The 14147-nt window shown below is 37.8% G+C and overlaps 1 protein-coding gene and 1 long non-coding RNA gene across 16 annotated transcripts in view; one reads left to right on the top strand and one right to left on the bottom strand.

Annotated features, from left to right (window-relative positions):
• Positions 1–14147, top strand: part of LOC144321517 (uncharacterized) — a 59327-nt gene that overhangs the window by 26168 nt on the left and 19012 nt on the right. For 2 of the 3 annotated variants that reach the window (XR_013387159.1, XR_013387266.1), the window contains exons 6-7: positions 768–840; positions 5343–5451. This is a non-coding gene — a long non-coding RNA (uncharacterized LOC144321517). Of the gene's footprint in view, positions 1–767; positions 841–5342; positions 5452–7142; positions 7506–14147 lie in introns of those variants that run through there. The other variant, XR_013387226.1, reaches the window with a different exon arrangement.
• Positions 5774–14147, bottom strand: part of ZNF565 (zinc finger protein 565) — a 33755-nt gene continuing 25381 nt past the window's right edge. For all 13 annotated transcript variants that reach the window (XM_077907822.1, XM_077907505.1, XM_077908319.1 and 10 more), the window contains one exon: positions 5774–9503. In XM_077907822.1, the coding sequence (XP_077763948.1) occupies positions 8236–9503 (1268 nt within the window). In that variant the 3' untranslated portion in view covers positions 5774–8235. The remainder of the gene's footprint in view (positions 9504–14147) is intronic.

Below are 14147 nucleotides of genomic sequence, written 5' to 3'. Positions count from 1 at the left end.
CCAAGATTAAGGGGTCAAGGGGGACTTTGTGCTAAATTAGGGAGCTTGGCCTCTCTTCCTTAAGTGAGGAAAGACTATGGATGTCATGTGCTATTATAGTTATTTATTTATTCATTTATTTTTAATTTTTAAAAAAGATTTATTTATTTGAGAGAGGGGGATGCCTGCGTGTCTCAGTGATTAAGCATCTGCCTTTGGCTCAGGGAGTGATTACAGGGTTCTGGAACTGAGTCCCACATCGGGCTCCCCATGGGGAGCCTGTTTCTCCCTCTGCTTATATCTCTGTCTCTCTCTCTGTGTCTCTCATGAATAAATAAAATCTTTATTTGAGAGAGAGAGACAGAGACAGGGAGAGAGAGCACAAGGCCAGAGGAGAGGGAGAAGCAGGCTCCCCACTGAGCAGGGAGCCCAACATGGGGCTCATAACCTGAGCCAAGGCAGAAGCCCAACTAACTGAGCCACCCAGGTGCCCAGACATGCTTTTATTTAATTTTAGACCCAGCTCTTTGGTGGCAGATAAGAGAGGATGAGGGCTGAATTAAGGCAATTATAAAAAATTGTAATAATAATCAAATATAAATATTGATTATACTGCATATTCAGCATAGTAATTATAAATAGTAACGATGTTATTAATAAGAAACATGCATAATTAATTAAAATAATTATTACATAACGTGGTAATGATAATAAATAGTGATAACTGTCCTTGCACCTCCCTCACATTCTCAATCTCCTTTACCTTGCCCTTTTTTTTTTTACCTTAGGACACACCTTCCAACACACTGCAAAATCTACTATGTGTCTCTCTTTCCCTGTTGGAATACAACCTCCATGAAGGTGGGGCTTTCTGTCTGTTCTATTTACCACTGTATCCTCAGCGCCTAGAATAGTGCCTGGTGCATAGCAGTAGTTGCTCAATAAATAGTGAATTGAGTTGAACCAAAAGGGAATGTACTCAACTTTTACTATGTTTCAGGCATGTCCTAGGCATGTATTATTTACATCATTACAACAAAACACTGCCTAGTTACAAACTATGAAACTAGTTCAAAGTCACAGAGTAAGTAGCAGCCCTTGGATATGAACCCAAGAATTCTGGCTGTAGGGTCTATTATTCTAGAGCACCTCTTAATAAAATCTTTAAAAAAAAATAAAATAAAGTACCTCTTTAAGGTACTCAGGAAAGGAATGTGTGTGTTCCAGATATGTCCTAGTGGAAAAGCAAACTAGATTTCAGAATTACCAGGCAGAGGGAGGCCAAGAATGGTCCCTGGGTACCTGGGGAACCGAGTGGGCAGTGGAGGTTGTTCACTGAGAGGGAGGACAGTTAGAGGAAATTAATTATGGGACTATGAATGGCTCAGTTCAGGTATGCCTGCAATTACTTAAGTAACTTTGAGTGGTTACATAATTTCAAACTTTCCCTTCTGATTTTAGGTTTTCCATGTCCTGGAAACACTGCTAGGTACACCTTCACATTTAAGTGTTTGTAATAACTCCACGAGCTCCAAGCTGAAGCTTAGTGGGGCTAGGCTATCCTCATCTCACTAGTGATAGAATCCAGACCTGATTCTAAAGCTCCTATTTTAAATGTGGAAGATAAGGTACAAGAAGTCTTAGCTGACAGTCTGTTTCTGGCTTGAGAGACCAAGCACACTATTTTTAAACTTTAAATACATCGTTACACAAGATGTATTAGAAATATGGAAGGAAAAGAGGATTTTGGAGCTATATTGTAAAGTGGCGTTATAAATCTGGTTTTAAACATTACACTTGAGCAAGCTGTTGCATCATTAATGTTTCTCATGAATCTAACAAGGGTGAACTATCAAACTTTATTTCCAAAATTAAAATATGTGAGTTCTTTGGAATGACTTATGAAATTCTCTTTCAGCTAGAATTTAAGGTGTAGTGACTTCTAAGTGTGGAATTTCATGTCTCTATCTATCTAAAAAGATTTCTTTCTTGGTAAAGGGAAAGTTTCCCACCTCCATCTTCTCCCCACAAAGATGTTCTATCATTTTCCTAACTTATTAACTCAAATTTACTACCTGTTATTTTCTATTATTTATTCAACAAATACCTAACTGCCTCCTAGGAGCAAAATAGCAGATACAATTCTTAACACATCAAGGATTTAGAATTATGCTAAGATGTGTACCAATTCAGTCAATTTTTTAAAATACAAAATAACAAAGCAACCTTCACATTTCACAATTGTGCCTGAAATTTTCCTTTTTTGAAAAGAAGAGAGAAAACTTTTGGGTAAGAATGTTGTTCATAGGAAAACCTTTCCCTAAATTCCTGATTCTCCTAATACACATAAAACAACTGTCTCTGCAATCACATTGAGAATTGTGTCAACTTAAACTAAATTTAGTAGAAAATTTTATAGTCCTCCCTATTAATTAATAGATTATATATTTCTACTGACATATATGATTTTTAAATTCACTTTTAGAAATAACTACTGAAATATTCAGAGATACAATCATATGACCTAAGTTCTGCTTTCAAAAGAATCTGGAAAGAAAAAAAAAGAATCCAATGAAAGAGGAAGCAGGTGTGGATATAGATAAGTAACACTTGCCATTGCTTGACAGTTTTTATAGCAGGGTGATGAGAATTATGAGAGTTCACTGTACTTTCTACTTTTGTGCCTGTTTGAAGTTTTCCATAATAAAGTATTAAATTTTTAAAAAGATGTACTTATTTTAGAGAGAGAGACAGAGTGTGTGCAAGTAGGGGGAGAGGCAGAGGGAGGGGGAGAGAGAATACTCAAGTAGACACACTGATGAGCACAGAGGCTGCCATGGGGCTCAATCCCAGGACCCTGAGATCATGACATGAGCTAAAATCAAGAGCCAGATACTTAATTGACTGAGCCATCCAGGCACCCCATAAAGTATGTTGTTTTTTTTTTTTATTCATGAGAGACACAGAGAGGCAGAGATATAGGTGGAGGGAGAAGCAGGCTCCCTGTAGGGAGCCCAATTTGGGATTCGATCTGAGGACCCCAGGGTCAGGCCCTGAGCCGAAGGCAGAGGCTCAACCGCTGAGTCACCCAGGCATCCCTAAAGTATGAATTCTTCAAAGCCTAGGGACACCCGGGTGGCTCACTGGCTGAGCCTCTGCTTTTGGCTCAGGGCGTGATCCTGGAGTCCCAGGATCGAGTCCCGCATTGGGCTCCCTGCTTGGAGTCTGCCTTTCTCTGTTTGTCTCTCATGAATAAATAAATTAAATCTTTAAAAACAAAACCAAAAGTTAGACACTAGGAGGAAATACGCAAGAATGATAATATGCATGTTTGAGTGAAGATACTAAAAATGTTTTCTCCTTATAGTTTTCTGTACTCTGTATTCTAGTTGAGCATTTTCACTTTTTGTATGTAAAAACAAAAAAAATTTTTTTTAAAAGAGATTCTTACTAAGTTCTTTCATGCCTTTGTTCCTAGCCTTGCCGCTTTCTGTATTAGGACCATGTATTTCATGGATTACCTGAACAAACACGGATTTTTCCTTTTCATGGTCTCACATCTGTAAAGCTGTATATATACATGAAACTGCCATATCTTGATCTTGCCTTTGTAATTTAGGGTTCTCCACTTATGAGGCCTTCGACAAGCTACTTAATCTCTTTGACTCTCTATTCATCTTTTTTTTTTTTTTTAAAGATTTTATTTATTCATGAGAGACATACAGAGAGAGGCAGAGATATAAGCAGAGGGAGAAGCAAACTCCTCTCAGGGAGTCCGATGTGGGACTTGATCCTTGGACTCTGGGGATCACACCATGAGCCGAAGGCAGACGCTCAACCTCTGAGCCACCCAGGTGTCCCTCAATTTATCTTTTAAAGTAGAAAAAAATAAGCCAAACCAGAGACATACATGATAATGTATGCAAATAACAAGACAGGGAACACTTGAATTCCAAATACTGTGCTAGGAACTTTATACACATTTATTCCTCTAAAAAATAGCTCTTTTAAGTAAGAAAAATATGACTAGCACAATATTAGTTAGCAAAGGATACGAACATACAATTAATTTATTCAAGTAACAAATAAATATTCATTCAGCAGCTACTATGTTTTAGGCACCAAACTAAAAGCAATACTAATGGTCAATAAGCATGTGGACAAATGGTCATCTATCTTAATCATAGTCAAAGGAATGCAAGTGAAAACAAAAGTAACTTTTCCATTTTTCACTCATCAAATAGTCTACATTTAAAATAAATTTTTTTCTCCAGGATTACATGAATGTAGTGTTTTGGGATCTCTTCTACCATGTGGGCTGATGGATTTATGATCTTCGTAAAGGGACTTAAGCAATGCGTATAAAAAACCTATCTAAAAAATGTCCAACCAGAGAATGAAGCACTCCTAATCATTTGTGGTTTCTATATACTATTTGAGAATGTACCAAAATATCATAAAAAAGATGACTCCTTGGAAAATGGCTACTTCAAGATGGGAGGTAGGAAATGAGCAAGGCGAGCCCTGAACATCTTGTAGCAGACAGCAAGCAAGTGATCAAAGACTAATGGTGTCATATCAAAAGGACAGGGGAGACAGTTGGAAGAGGCTCCGTGTCTGAAACATGGAACAATTTTGGTATCAAGGAGAGTACAACCAGATTGTATTTAAATATATTAAGTATGCTACATACCCCCAATATACTCCTAAACTCATAAGTTATTATGGCAGAATGCAAGGCAACCAACTCATTATTTTGAAAACTAATATAGAGAAAGAAAGAAGCATTTATCCTGCCTTTCCTTACTGTAACATGGATAACCAAATGGTAGTTAAAGGGAAGTTTTTCTTCATAAAAATATTCTGGCTAATAAAGGAAGGTATAATTTGTAATCCTTAATGGATTAATAGATCAACCAAACAATAGTTGCTTACATCATAAAAAGACACCTAAATGTTGTGTCTCAATATTTCAGCAAAAAAACCAAAACCAAAAACAAAAACTCTCAATCTGATAAAGCCTCTAGATACCAAACTATCAATTTATAGGCAATACGAAGGATAGAGAAGTATGTTAAATGATGTCATGGGATGCAGTCAGCAAAAACCAGGCTCTGACAAACTCTACAAGGCAAACAATCTAGTTTCTTCAGAAAATAAATTACTAGGGTAAAAAAAGGATGAGGAAGAATGACTGCATAGATTGAGACTTCAGAGATGTAATAACTGCAATTTGTGGACATAATTTGGATCTCAATGAACTTTTTAAAAAAATCAACATTTATCAAACAATTAGAAATTGAAAGACTGATTATCGGATTTGTAATGACAGTATTGTCTCTTTTTTTGTTTTGTTTTTTAAGAAGACTCCACATCAGCATAGAACCCAACACAGGGCCTAAACCTACGACCTTGAGATCAAGACCAGAGCTGCCATCAAGAGTTGGACACCTAACCAACTGAGCCACTCAGGTGCCCTGCCATTTTCTTTTTTAAAGGATTGAAAATATTTTCTCAAATTGTGATATATTTTAGAGATACAAAATATTTATGGATGAAATTATGTAGCTGGGATTTACTTCAAAGCTGATATGAGCGTGGGGGAATGGCTGGGAATACAGATAAAACAAGAATGGCCATGAGCTGATAATTACTCTAGCTGGTGATGGGGGTACTAGGGGTATATTATAAGATTTTATGTGAACAGAAAGTTTCAGAACCGTATATTCATTTTGACTTAGCACTTCCTTTTCAGGAATTTACCTTAAAGAGATATCACACATATACAAAATAATTTATATGCAAGGATATTTATTATAGGATAATGAAAGCAAAGAATAATGAAAAAAACTAAATAGACAGGATAAATTATGAAACACATACTATGCAGCTGTTAAGGAAGCATAAGGCAACTATTTATGTATTGATATCCAATTTCAAGGTATAAGGATAAGCAAAAATAGCAAGTATAGAAATTTGCTACCATTTATGTAAAAAACTTTTATAAACAGTGTTATGTGCATATCTACACTTAGGCAACCATAAAAATCAGGAAGTATATACAAGAACTTGATATACTGATAGGGACATAGAGTACAGGGTGGGAAGGGGCAGAGATAGTGTGGAGATTGACTTGTGTCTGTCTATCAAATCATAGCTTTAAAATATTTGTCCTGTGCATGTGTTTTAATTATTCAGAGTGAGTTTTTATTTATTTTTAAATATTTTATTTATTCATGAGAGACACAAAGAGAGACAGAGGCAGAGACATAGGCAGAGGGAGAAGCAGGCTCCCTGCAAGGAGCCTGATGCGGGACTCAATCCCAGATCATGGGATCAGGACCTGAGCCAAAGGCAGACGCCCAATCACTGAGCCATTGAGGCGTCCCTCAGAGTGAGTTTTTAGCGTCATAGCTTCAGTGTCATCCTAATCATTAAACCACTTAAGAATGACACACAGAATACTACTTTCTAATCCGGTGTAGGCAGTGACACATGCAGAAAATACAGGTGTCCTAGCGAACACTCAGGATTACTGAGAAGATGGATGGCCTGGGGACACAACAGGCCCTCTACCTCAGACACTTGCCTGGACTGAGGGGATGCTTCTTGACACTCACAAGCTCTGATCGAGGTATCAATGGGGTTGGATCAGGGCTCTTTTTCCCATCATTGTCATCTGGAGTTATATCAAAATTCTGAAAATGCAATTAATCCACAACAGGTGAAATTCTAGATATTACATTTAAAATGAGCTTCGAACTTTAAAGAGACAGGATTCAATTAGCGGGGATTTTATTCATATTTAGTTTCACAAATGGTAATCATCTATAATTTGTTTCTTGGAGCCATTCTTATTGAATTTTTTTAAATCATAATTTTATTTAGCCTTGAAAATAAACTGGCAAGCTTCTCTCAGGGATTATCTATCTGTTCCTTAAAGTATCAGTAGATTAAACAGTTTTCTTTAAAGAGGCAGACTGACTTTTTATAGCCTTCTCCAATCATTGATTTATTCAGGTATTCCATATCTTCTTGAACTTTGATATTTTTATAAAAATCCTCCTTAAATTTCCAAATATATTAAAGTCATGCATAGTAGCTATTTAAAAGAAATATCTACCCCTTCCTTATTCGTAATGCTAAATGTTTTTTTTTCCTAGATCAAGGTTGCCAATTGTCCATCTTATATTGCTAAATAAACAACCTTCATATTAAGCCTACTGTTGTTTTCTATTTTATTATTTTTTGTTTTTAATTATTGTTCTTCCTGTTGATTTGGGTTTATGTGGTAATTGTCCTCTAATTTTTAGAGTTGACCATTCATTCAATGTGCTTAGTATGTAACCGGCAATGCGTAGGAGCTGGAGATCCACATTTGGAGAACAAAAGCCCCCATCTTCAATCCTTAGCTTGACAGGAACATGGCTTTGGCTATACTGAACTGGTTTTGATGTGTAGAATTTTTTTTTATTGCTTTTTAAGTTATATTTGAAGGTCGCTTTAGATTTCTAAATGGGTAGATTTCTTTTGGCTACTCTTCTGTTAATTTCTAATCTTGTGACTTTCTAGCTTTAAATATCATGAAGACCTCATGATAATTATATGTGACTATGGTTTCTAGAATGAAGTTTTATAATAAGTGGTTATGAAGGCTTTTTTGATATTTGATGCATTCATAAGGCCCTCTTCTCACAGGAACTCAACATAAATACTGTTATTAAGAATGGTAACTAAAATTTATTGAACACAGGCTTTATATAAAATATCTGATAGTCATCAGGAAAACTCTATTAGGTAAGTAAAATGGTCACTGCTTAAAAATAAATTGAGGAACAGGAAGACTGTATTATTTGTCTAATGCTCTACAGTCAGTAACTGGTAGAATTGAGATAATGTTAAGTAAGATGTAGGTCATGGTAAAAGGCACATTCACAAAATATCTTAATAAGGTCATTTTCTATTAGGAATTCTCAGAAGTTTAACACATTTTGAGTGGTAATAAAAAGGTTTTCCATATTCATATTAATATTTTTTTTCGGCATAAGTTTTCTGATGCTTAGTAAGTAGTGAGTGTGAGGCAAAAAGAATTCCCACATTTATTGAATTTTCTTCTGGTATGAGTTATCTGATATTCCATAATGGAAGTGACAAGTGAAGGTTTTCACATTAATTACATTACATATACATTATCTAATACTGAGTCAGGTGTGAACTCCATGTAAAGGCTCCTATACCCCTAACATTCAAGGCTTTTTAACCGGTGTGAATTCTGTAGTGTTCGATGAGCTGTGAGCCAAGAATAAAGGCCTGCCCACATTCTCTACATTCGTATGGTTTGATCCCAGGATGAATTCTCTGATGTTCAGTAAGTTGTGAACTACGAATAAAGGCCATTCCACATTCCCTACATTGATAGGGTTTCTCACAAGTATGAATTCGCTGATGATGAGTCAGTTGTGAAACACGAATAAAGGCTTTCCCACATTCCTTACATTCATAGGGTTTGTCACCTGTATGAATCCTTTGATGTTGAATAAGGTATGAACTACGACTAAATGCCTTCCCACAGTCCTTACATTCATAAGGTCTGTCACCTGTATGAACTCTCTGATGTCGTGTAAGCTGTGCGTGTTGTCTAAAGGCCTTCCCACATTCCTTACATTCATAGGGTTTCTCCCCAGAATGAATTCTTTGATGTCGAGTAACTTCTGAACTATGAATGAAGCCCTTCCCACATTCCTTACACTCATAGGGTTTCTCACCAGTATGAATCCTCTGGTGGACAGTAAGCTGTGAATGCTGTCTAAAGGCTTTCCCACAGTCTTTACACTGATAGGGTCTAGCACCTGTATGAATTCTCCGATGAACAGTAAGTTGTGAGCCACGAATAAAAGCCTTCCCACAGTCTTTACATACATAGGGTTTCTCACCTGTGTGAGTTCTTTGATGCAGAATAAGTTGTGAATGCTGTCTAAAGGTCTTCCCACATTCTTTACACTCATAGGGTTTGACACCAGTATGAAGTCTTTGATGCAGAATAAGTTCTGAAGTACGGCCAAAGGCCTTCCCACATTCCTTACAGTCATAAGGCTTCTCACCTGTATGAATTCTCTGATGCTGAACAAGGTGTGAGGCACGACTAAAGGCCTTCCCACATTCCTTACATTCAAAGGGTTTTTCACCAGTATGAGTTTTCTGATGCTGAATCAGGTGTGAGCCACGGCTAAATGCTTTCCCACATTCATTACATTCAATCAGTTTCTCACCAATCTCATTGTTCTGATGTAAAGTGAGAGATGTATGCTCAAAAGTGGGAATGTTTTCATACGTGACTTTTACTTGCTTGAAACAGCATTCCTGAGTTACTCGTTGTCTTTCAAATTGGCCTTTGTATTCCCAGTCATCTCTTAAACCGGAGCCATCAAAATCACAGCGTTTAAGGCTTTCTACTATCTCCCAATTGAATGACTCTACTTCAGAAATATCTTTTTGTGGAAATTTCTCACATCTGGACTCCAGCTCTGAAAAAGAAAAAAGAAATACAAGCAGTTTTATTCTTTTAAGAGAAATAAAAAATTCTATAGCAGACTAGAGAGACAAAATGAAAATCACCTTAAAAATTGAATGGCTTAAAAAAAAAGTGAATGGCTTATTTAAGTCTCAAATGTTGCTGTGCAATTTCTTTTTATTTATTTATTTATTTTTTTTATTTATGATAGTCACAGAGAGAGAGAGAGGGGCAGAGACACAGGCAGAGGGAGAAGCAGGCTCCATGCACCGGGAGCCCGATGTGGGATTCGATCCCGGGTCTCTGGGATTGCGCCCTGGGCCAAAGGCAGGCGCCAAACCGCTGTGCCACCCAGGGATCCCTCTTTTTTTTTTTTTTTTTTTTAAAGATTTATTCATTTATGATAGACAGAGAGAGAGAGGCAGAGACACAGGAGGAGGGAGAAGCAGGCTCCATGCTGGGAGCCCGACGCGGGACTCGATCCCGGGACTCCAGGATCACGCCCTGGGCCAAAGGCAGACGCCAAACCGCTGAGCCACCCAGGGATCCCTGCTGTGCAATTTCTAAAGAGTACATGAAAGCACAAATATGATGAGAGCTCATATGGTGCCAGAAAGGAGCAAGAAAAGAAAAGAAACTAAGCTGGGGTTTCTCAATTTTTATAAAGATTAGAATCATCCGAGAAGACTGTTAATAATATAAATGTCTAGGGATCCCTGGGTGGTGCAGCGGTTTGGTGCCTGCCTTTGGCTCAGGGCGCGATCCTGGAGATCCAGGATCGAATCCCACGTCGGGCTTCCAGTGCATGGAGCCTGCTTCTCCCTCTGCCTGTGTCTCTGCCTCTCTCTCTCTCTCTGTGACTATCATTAAATAAATAAATAAATAAATAAATAAATAAATAAATGTCTAAGACCACCCTAGACTGAATCAAAATCTAAGGAGTAGGGACAAGGTTGCTTGTCCAAGGTATGCTTGTTCTGCATATGCTTGCCTGTATATACATATCTATATACACTTAGATATATATATTAAATACATATATATTTCTTTCTTTTTTTTTTAAAATTTTTTTTCATTTATTTATTTATTATTAGTCACACAGAGAGAGAGAGGCAGAGACATAGGCAGAGGGAGAAGCAGGCTCCATGCAGGGAGCCCGACGTGGGACTCGATCCCGGGTCTCTAGGATTGTGCCCTGGGCCAAAGGCAGGCACTAAACCGCTGCGCCATCCAGGGATCCCAGCCTGATCCATCTCTTGCACCTGGTCTTCATAACACTTTTTATCAGTTGTAATTAGATTTTCATCTAGTTATTCATCTGTTGACCTTTTGTCAACAAAAGACTTCTCCTAAGTCTCCCGAAAGGTAGAAATACAGCCTTTCTTTCTTTCCTTTTTTTTTTTTTTAAAAGGCTCCATGCCCAGCGTGAAGCCCAATGCAGGGCTCGAACTCACAACCATGAGATCAAGACCTCAGCTGAAATCAAGAGTTGACACTCAAAAAAAAAAAAAAAAAAAAGAGTTGACACTTAACTGACAGCCATCCAGGCATCCCAAAAATATGCCCTTTCTTCCTAGCTATTATAACCAAACCCTAGAATATAAAAAAAAATTTAATAATGGGTTGTTTGATGAATAAATATTGGATCCTAGAAACAGACCAATAGAGCACAAAAGGCCAGGATAGGACTGAAGTTTATATGGAAATTGAATTTATTATAAAGGTGGTATTTCAAAGGAAAAAAGAATAATTTTTGTAAGAAATAATGTTGGGGCAACTGGATACTCATTTGGAAAACGATAAAAATGTAACCATATATTACGGCACTACATACCAGAATAAACTCCAAATAGTTTTAACATTAAGAGAAAATAGAAACCATACAAATACTAGGAGAAAGCCACCCACGGATCCCTGGAGACATTTCTCCAAAGAAGAGATACAGATGGCCAACAAATACATGAAAAGATGCTCAAAATCACTTATCGTTAGGGAAATGCAAATCAAAACTACAATGAGATATCACCTCACACCTGTCAGAATGGCTAAAATAAGAAACACAAGAAACAACAAATATTAGCAAGGATGAGAAGGAAAGGGAACCTTGTGCACTGTTGGTGAGAATACACATTGGTGTAGCCCTTGTGGGGTTGGAGTATGGAAGTTCCTCAAAAAATTAAAAGTGGGGCAGCCCAGGTGGCTCAGCAGCTTAGCGCCGCCTTCAGCCCAGGGTGTGATCCCGGAGACCCGGGATAGAGTCCCACATTGGGCTCCCTGCATGGAGCCTGCTTCTCCCTGTGCCTGTGTCTCTGCCTCTCTCTCTCTCTCATGAATAAATAAATAAAATCTTTAAAAAGAACTCTTTAAAAAAATAAAAAATGTGATTACTCTATGATCCAGGAATCACACTACTGGGTACTTACCCCCAAAACACAAAAATACTAATTCAAAGGGATACATGCACCCTTACATTATTGTAGCATTATTTAGCCAAACTATGGAAGCAACCTAAGTTTCCATTGATAGGTGAATGGATAAATAAGGTATGGTACATATGCACATGGAATATTCAGCCATAAACAAGAATAAAATCTTGGTGTCTGCAACAACATGGATGGAGCTGGAGAATATAATGCTAAGTGAAATAAGTAAGTCAGAGACAAATACTGTATGATCTTGATCTCACTCATGTGTAATTTAAGAAAACAAATGAGCAAAAGAAAAAAAGGGAGAGACAAACTAAGAAACCGACTCTTAATTACAGAGAACAAACTAATGGTTACCAGATGGTGAGGTAGGTGGAGGGATGGGAGAAATAGGGAATGGGGATTAAAGAGTACACTTACCGTGATGGGAAAAAGAAATAAAATGATTTTTTTAAAAGTGGAAAAAAAACCCCACCATCAAACCAAATTGACATACAGAGTGGTAGCTGCTGCCCACCCCTCTCCCCGGCCAAGATGTCCACATCCCAATTGTGGAAACCTGTGAATAGTACACAGCAAAGGGGAATTAAGATTGCTACTCAGCTGACCATGAGATAGGGATTACCTGGGTAGGCTCATTGTAATCACAAGGGTCTTCTAAGTGAAAGAGGGAAGTAGGAGAGTCAGAATCAGAGAGGGAAATTTGAAGATGTTATCCTGCTGACTTTGAAGATGGAAGGGGGGTATGATCCAAGGAATGCAAGCTGGAAAAGGCAAAAAAAAAAAAAAAAAAAAAAGGTTCTCCTTCTAAAGAAAGGAATATAGCCCTGCAGACATCTTGGTTTTAGCTCACTGAGATGTATTTTGAACTTCCAATCTCCAGAACTGCAAAATAATAAATTTATATTGTTGTAAGCCACCAAGTTTGTGGTAATTTGTTACAGAAGCCATAGGAAAGTAATAAACACAGAAAGAAAACTTGAGTACTTTATTGGTGTATCTACCACACCTGATCAATCTTAACCTTGGAGTCCACTCTCCCATGGAAATGTGGGTTAGAGTCAAAGTACAAAGAAAAGTCAGAAGGCTGGTTCTCAGTTTTTGAACTCTGAAGTGCAGATGTCTTGGTGATTTAAAGCTAGTTCAGCTATACCTGAACTAGGAGGTTAGTGTTCTCCAGCATCAAAACTGATGCTGAGTGTTCATCTGTTGGTGCTGATCTGTAATGAGATTTTATGTTTATTTAATCTTTGGAAATGTTTCCTATAGCTATTACTGCCAAATACTAACATCAATCCACACACATAACATTTTAATTGTGTATATGCACCCCTTCGAAGACATTTACAGAATTCGATAGGCTCACAGGCCATATAAAAACAGGCAGCAGGCTGGATGGCCCACCAACCATAGCATGCAGATGACTGGCTTACATCTTTATTGCTAGTGAGGAATAATGCATACTATAAATTTATGAAATATTATAAGAACAATGATGGTATGAAAGTAGAATTCATTAAAACAAAATCAGAGTGGGTTGGGGTGAGGGTGAATCTAGGCAACAGTCAATAAATTTTTTTGTAGAGGACCACATAGTAAATTTTTTGTTCTTTTTTTTTTATTTTTTTATTTTTATTTTATTTATGATAGAGAGAGAGAGAGAGAGGCAGAGACATAGGCAGAGGGAGAAGCAGGCTCCATGCACCGGGAGCCCGACGTGGGATTTGATCCCGGGTCTCCAGGATCGCACCCTGGGCCAAAGGCAGGCGCCAAACCGCTGCGCCACCCAGGGATCCCTTGTTCTTTTTTTTTTTAAGATTTTATTCATTTATTCATGAGAGACAGAGAGAGAGAGAGAAAGAGAGAGAGAGAGAGAGAGGCAGAGACACAGGCAGAGGGAGAAGCAGGCTGCATGCAGGGAGCCTGATGTGGGACTCGATCCCGGGTCTCCAGGATCACGCCCCGGGCTGAAGGCGGCGCTAAACCAGTGAGCCACCTGGGTTGCCTGGCAATAATTTTTTAAAAAAGGATAAGCAAAGATGTCATAATTTTTAAGCCAACAAAAAGAGGGCATTTGATGGAATATCAGAAAAAAACAGAATTCAAGGTTAAAAGCACCAAGTGACATAATAAAGAAAGGAGTATACTGATGAAAGTACAGCTTGCAACAAGGATCTAAAATTCATCTTTATAGAAGTGTAAAATGCAGTAACATTACTTATAGTACAAGA

Source organism: Canis aureus, chromosome 1, assembly GCF_053574225.1.
Source record: "Canis aureus isolate CA01 chromosome 1, VMU_Caureus_v.1.0, whole genome shotgun sequence".
Classification (NCBI taxonomy): domain Eukaryota; kingdom Metazoa; phylum Chordata; class Mammalia; order Carnivora; family Canidae; genus Canis; species Canis aureus.
This window is presented reverse-complemented; position numbering and strand designations above follow the sequence as displayed.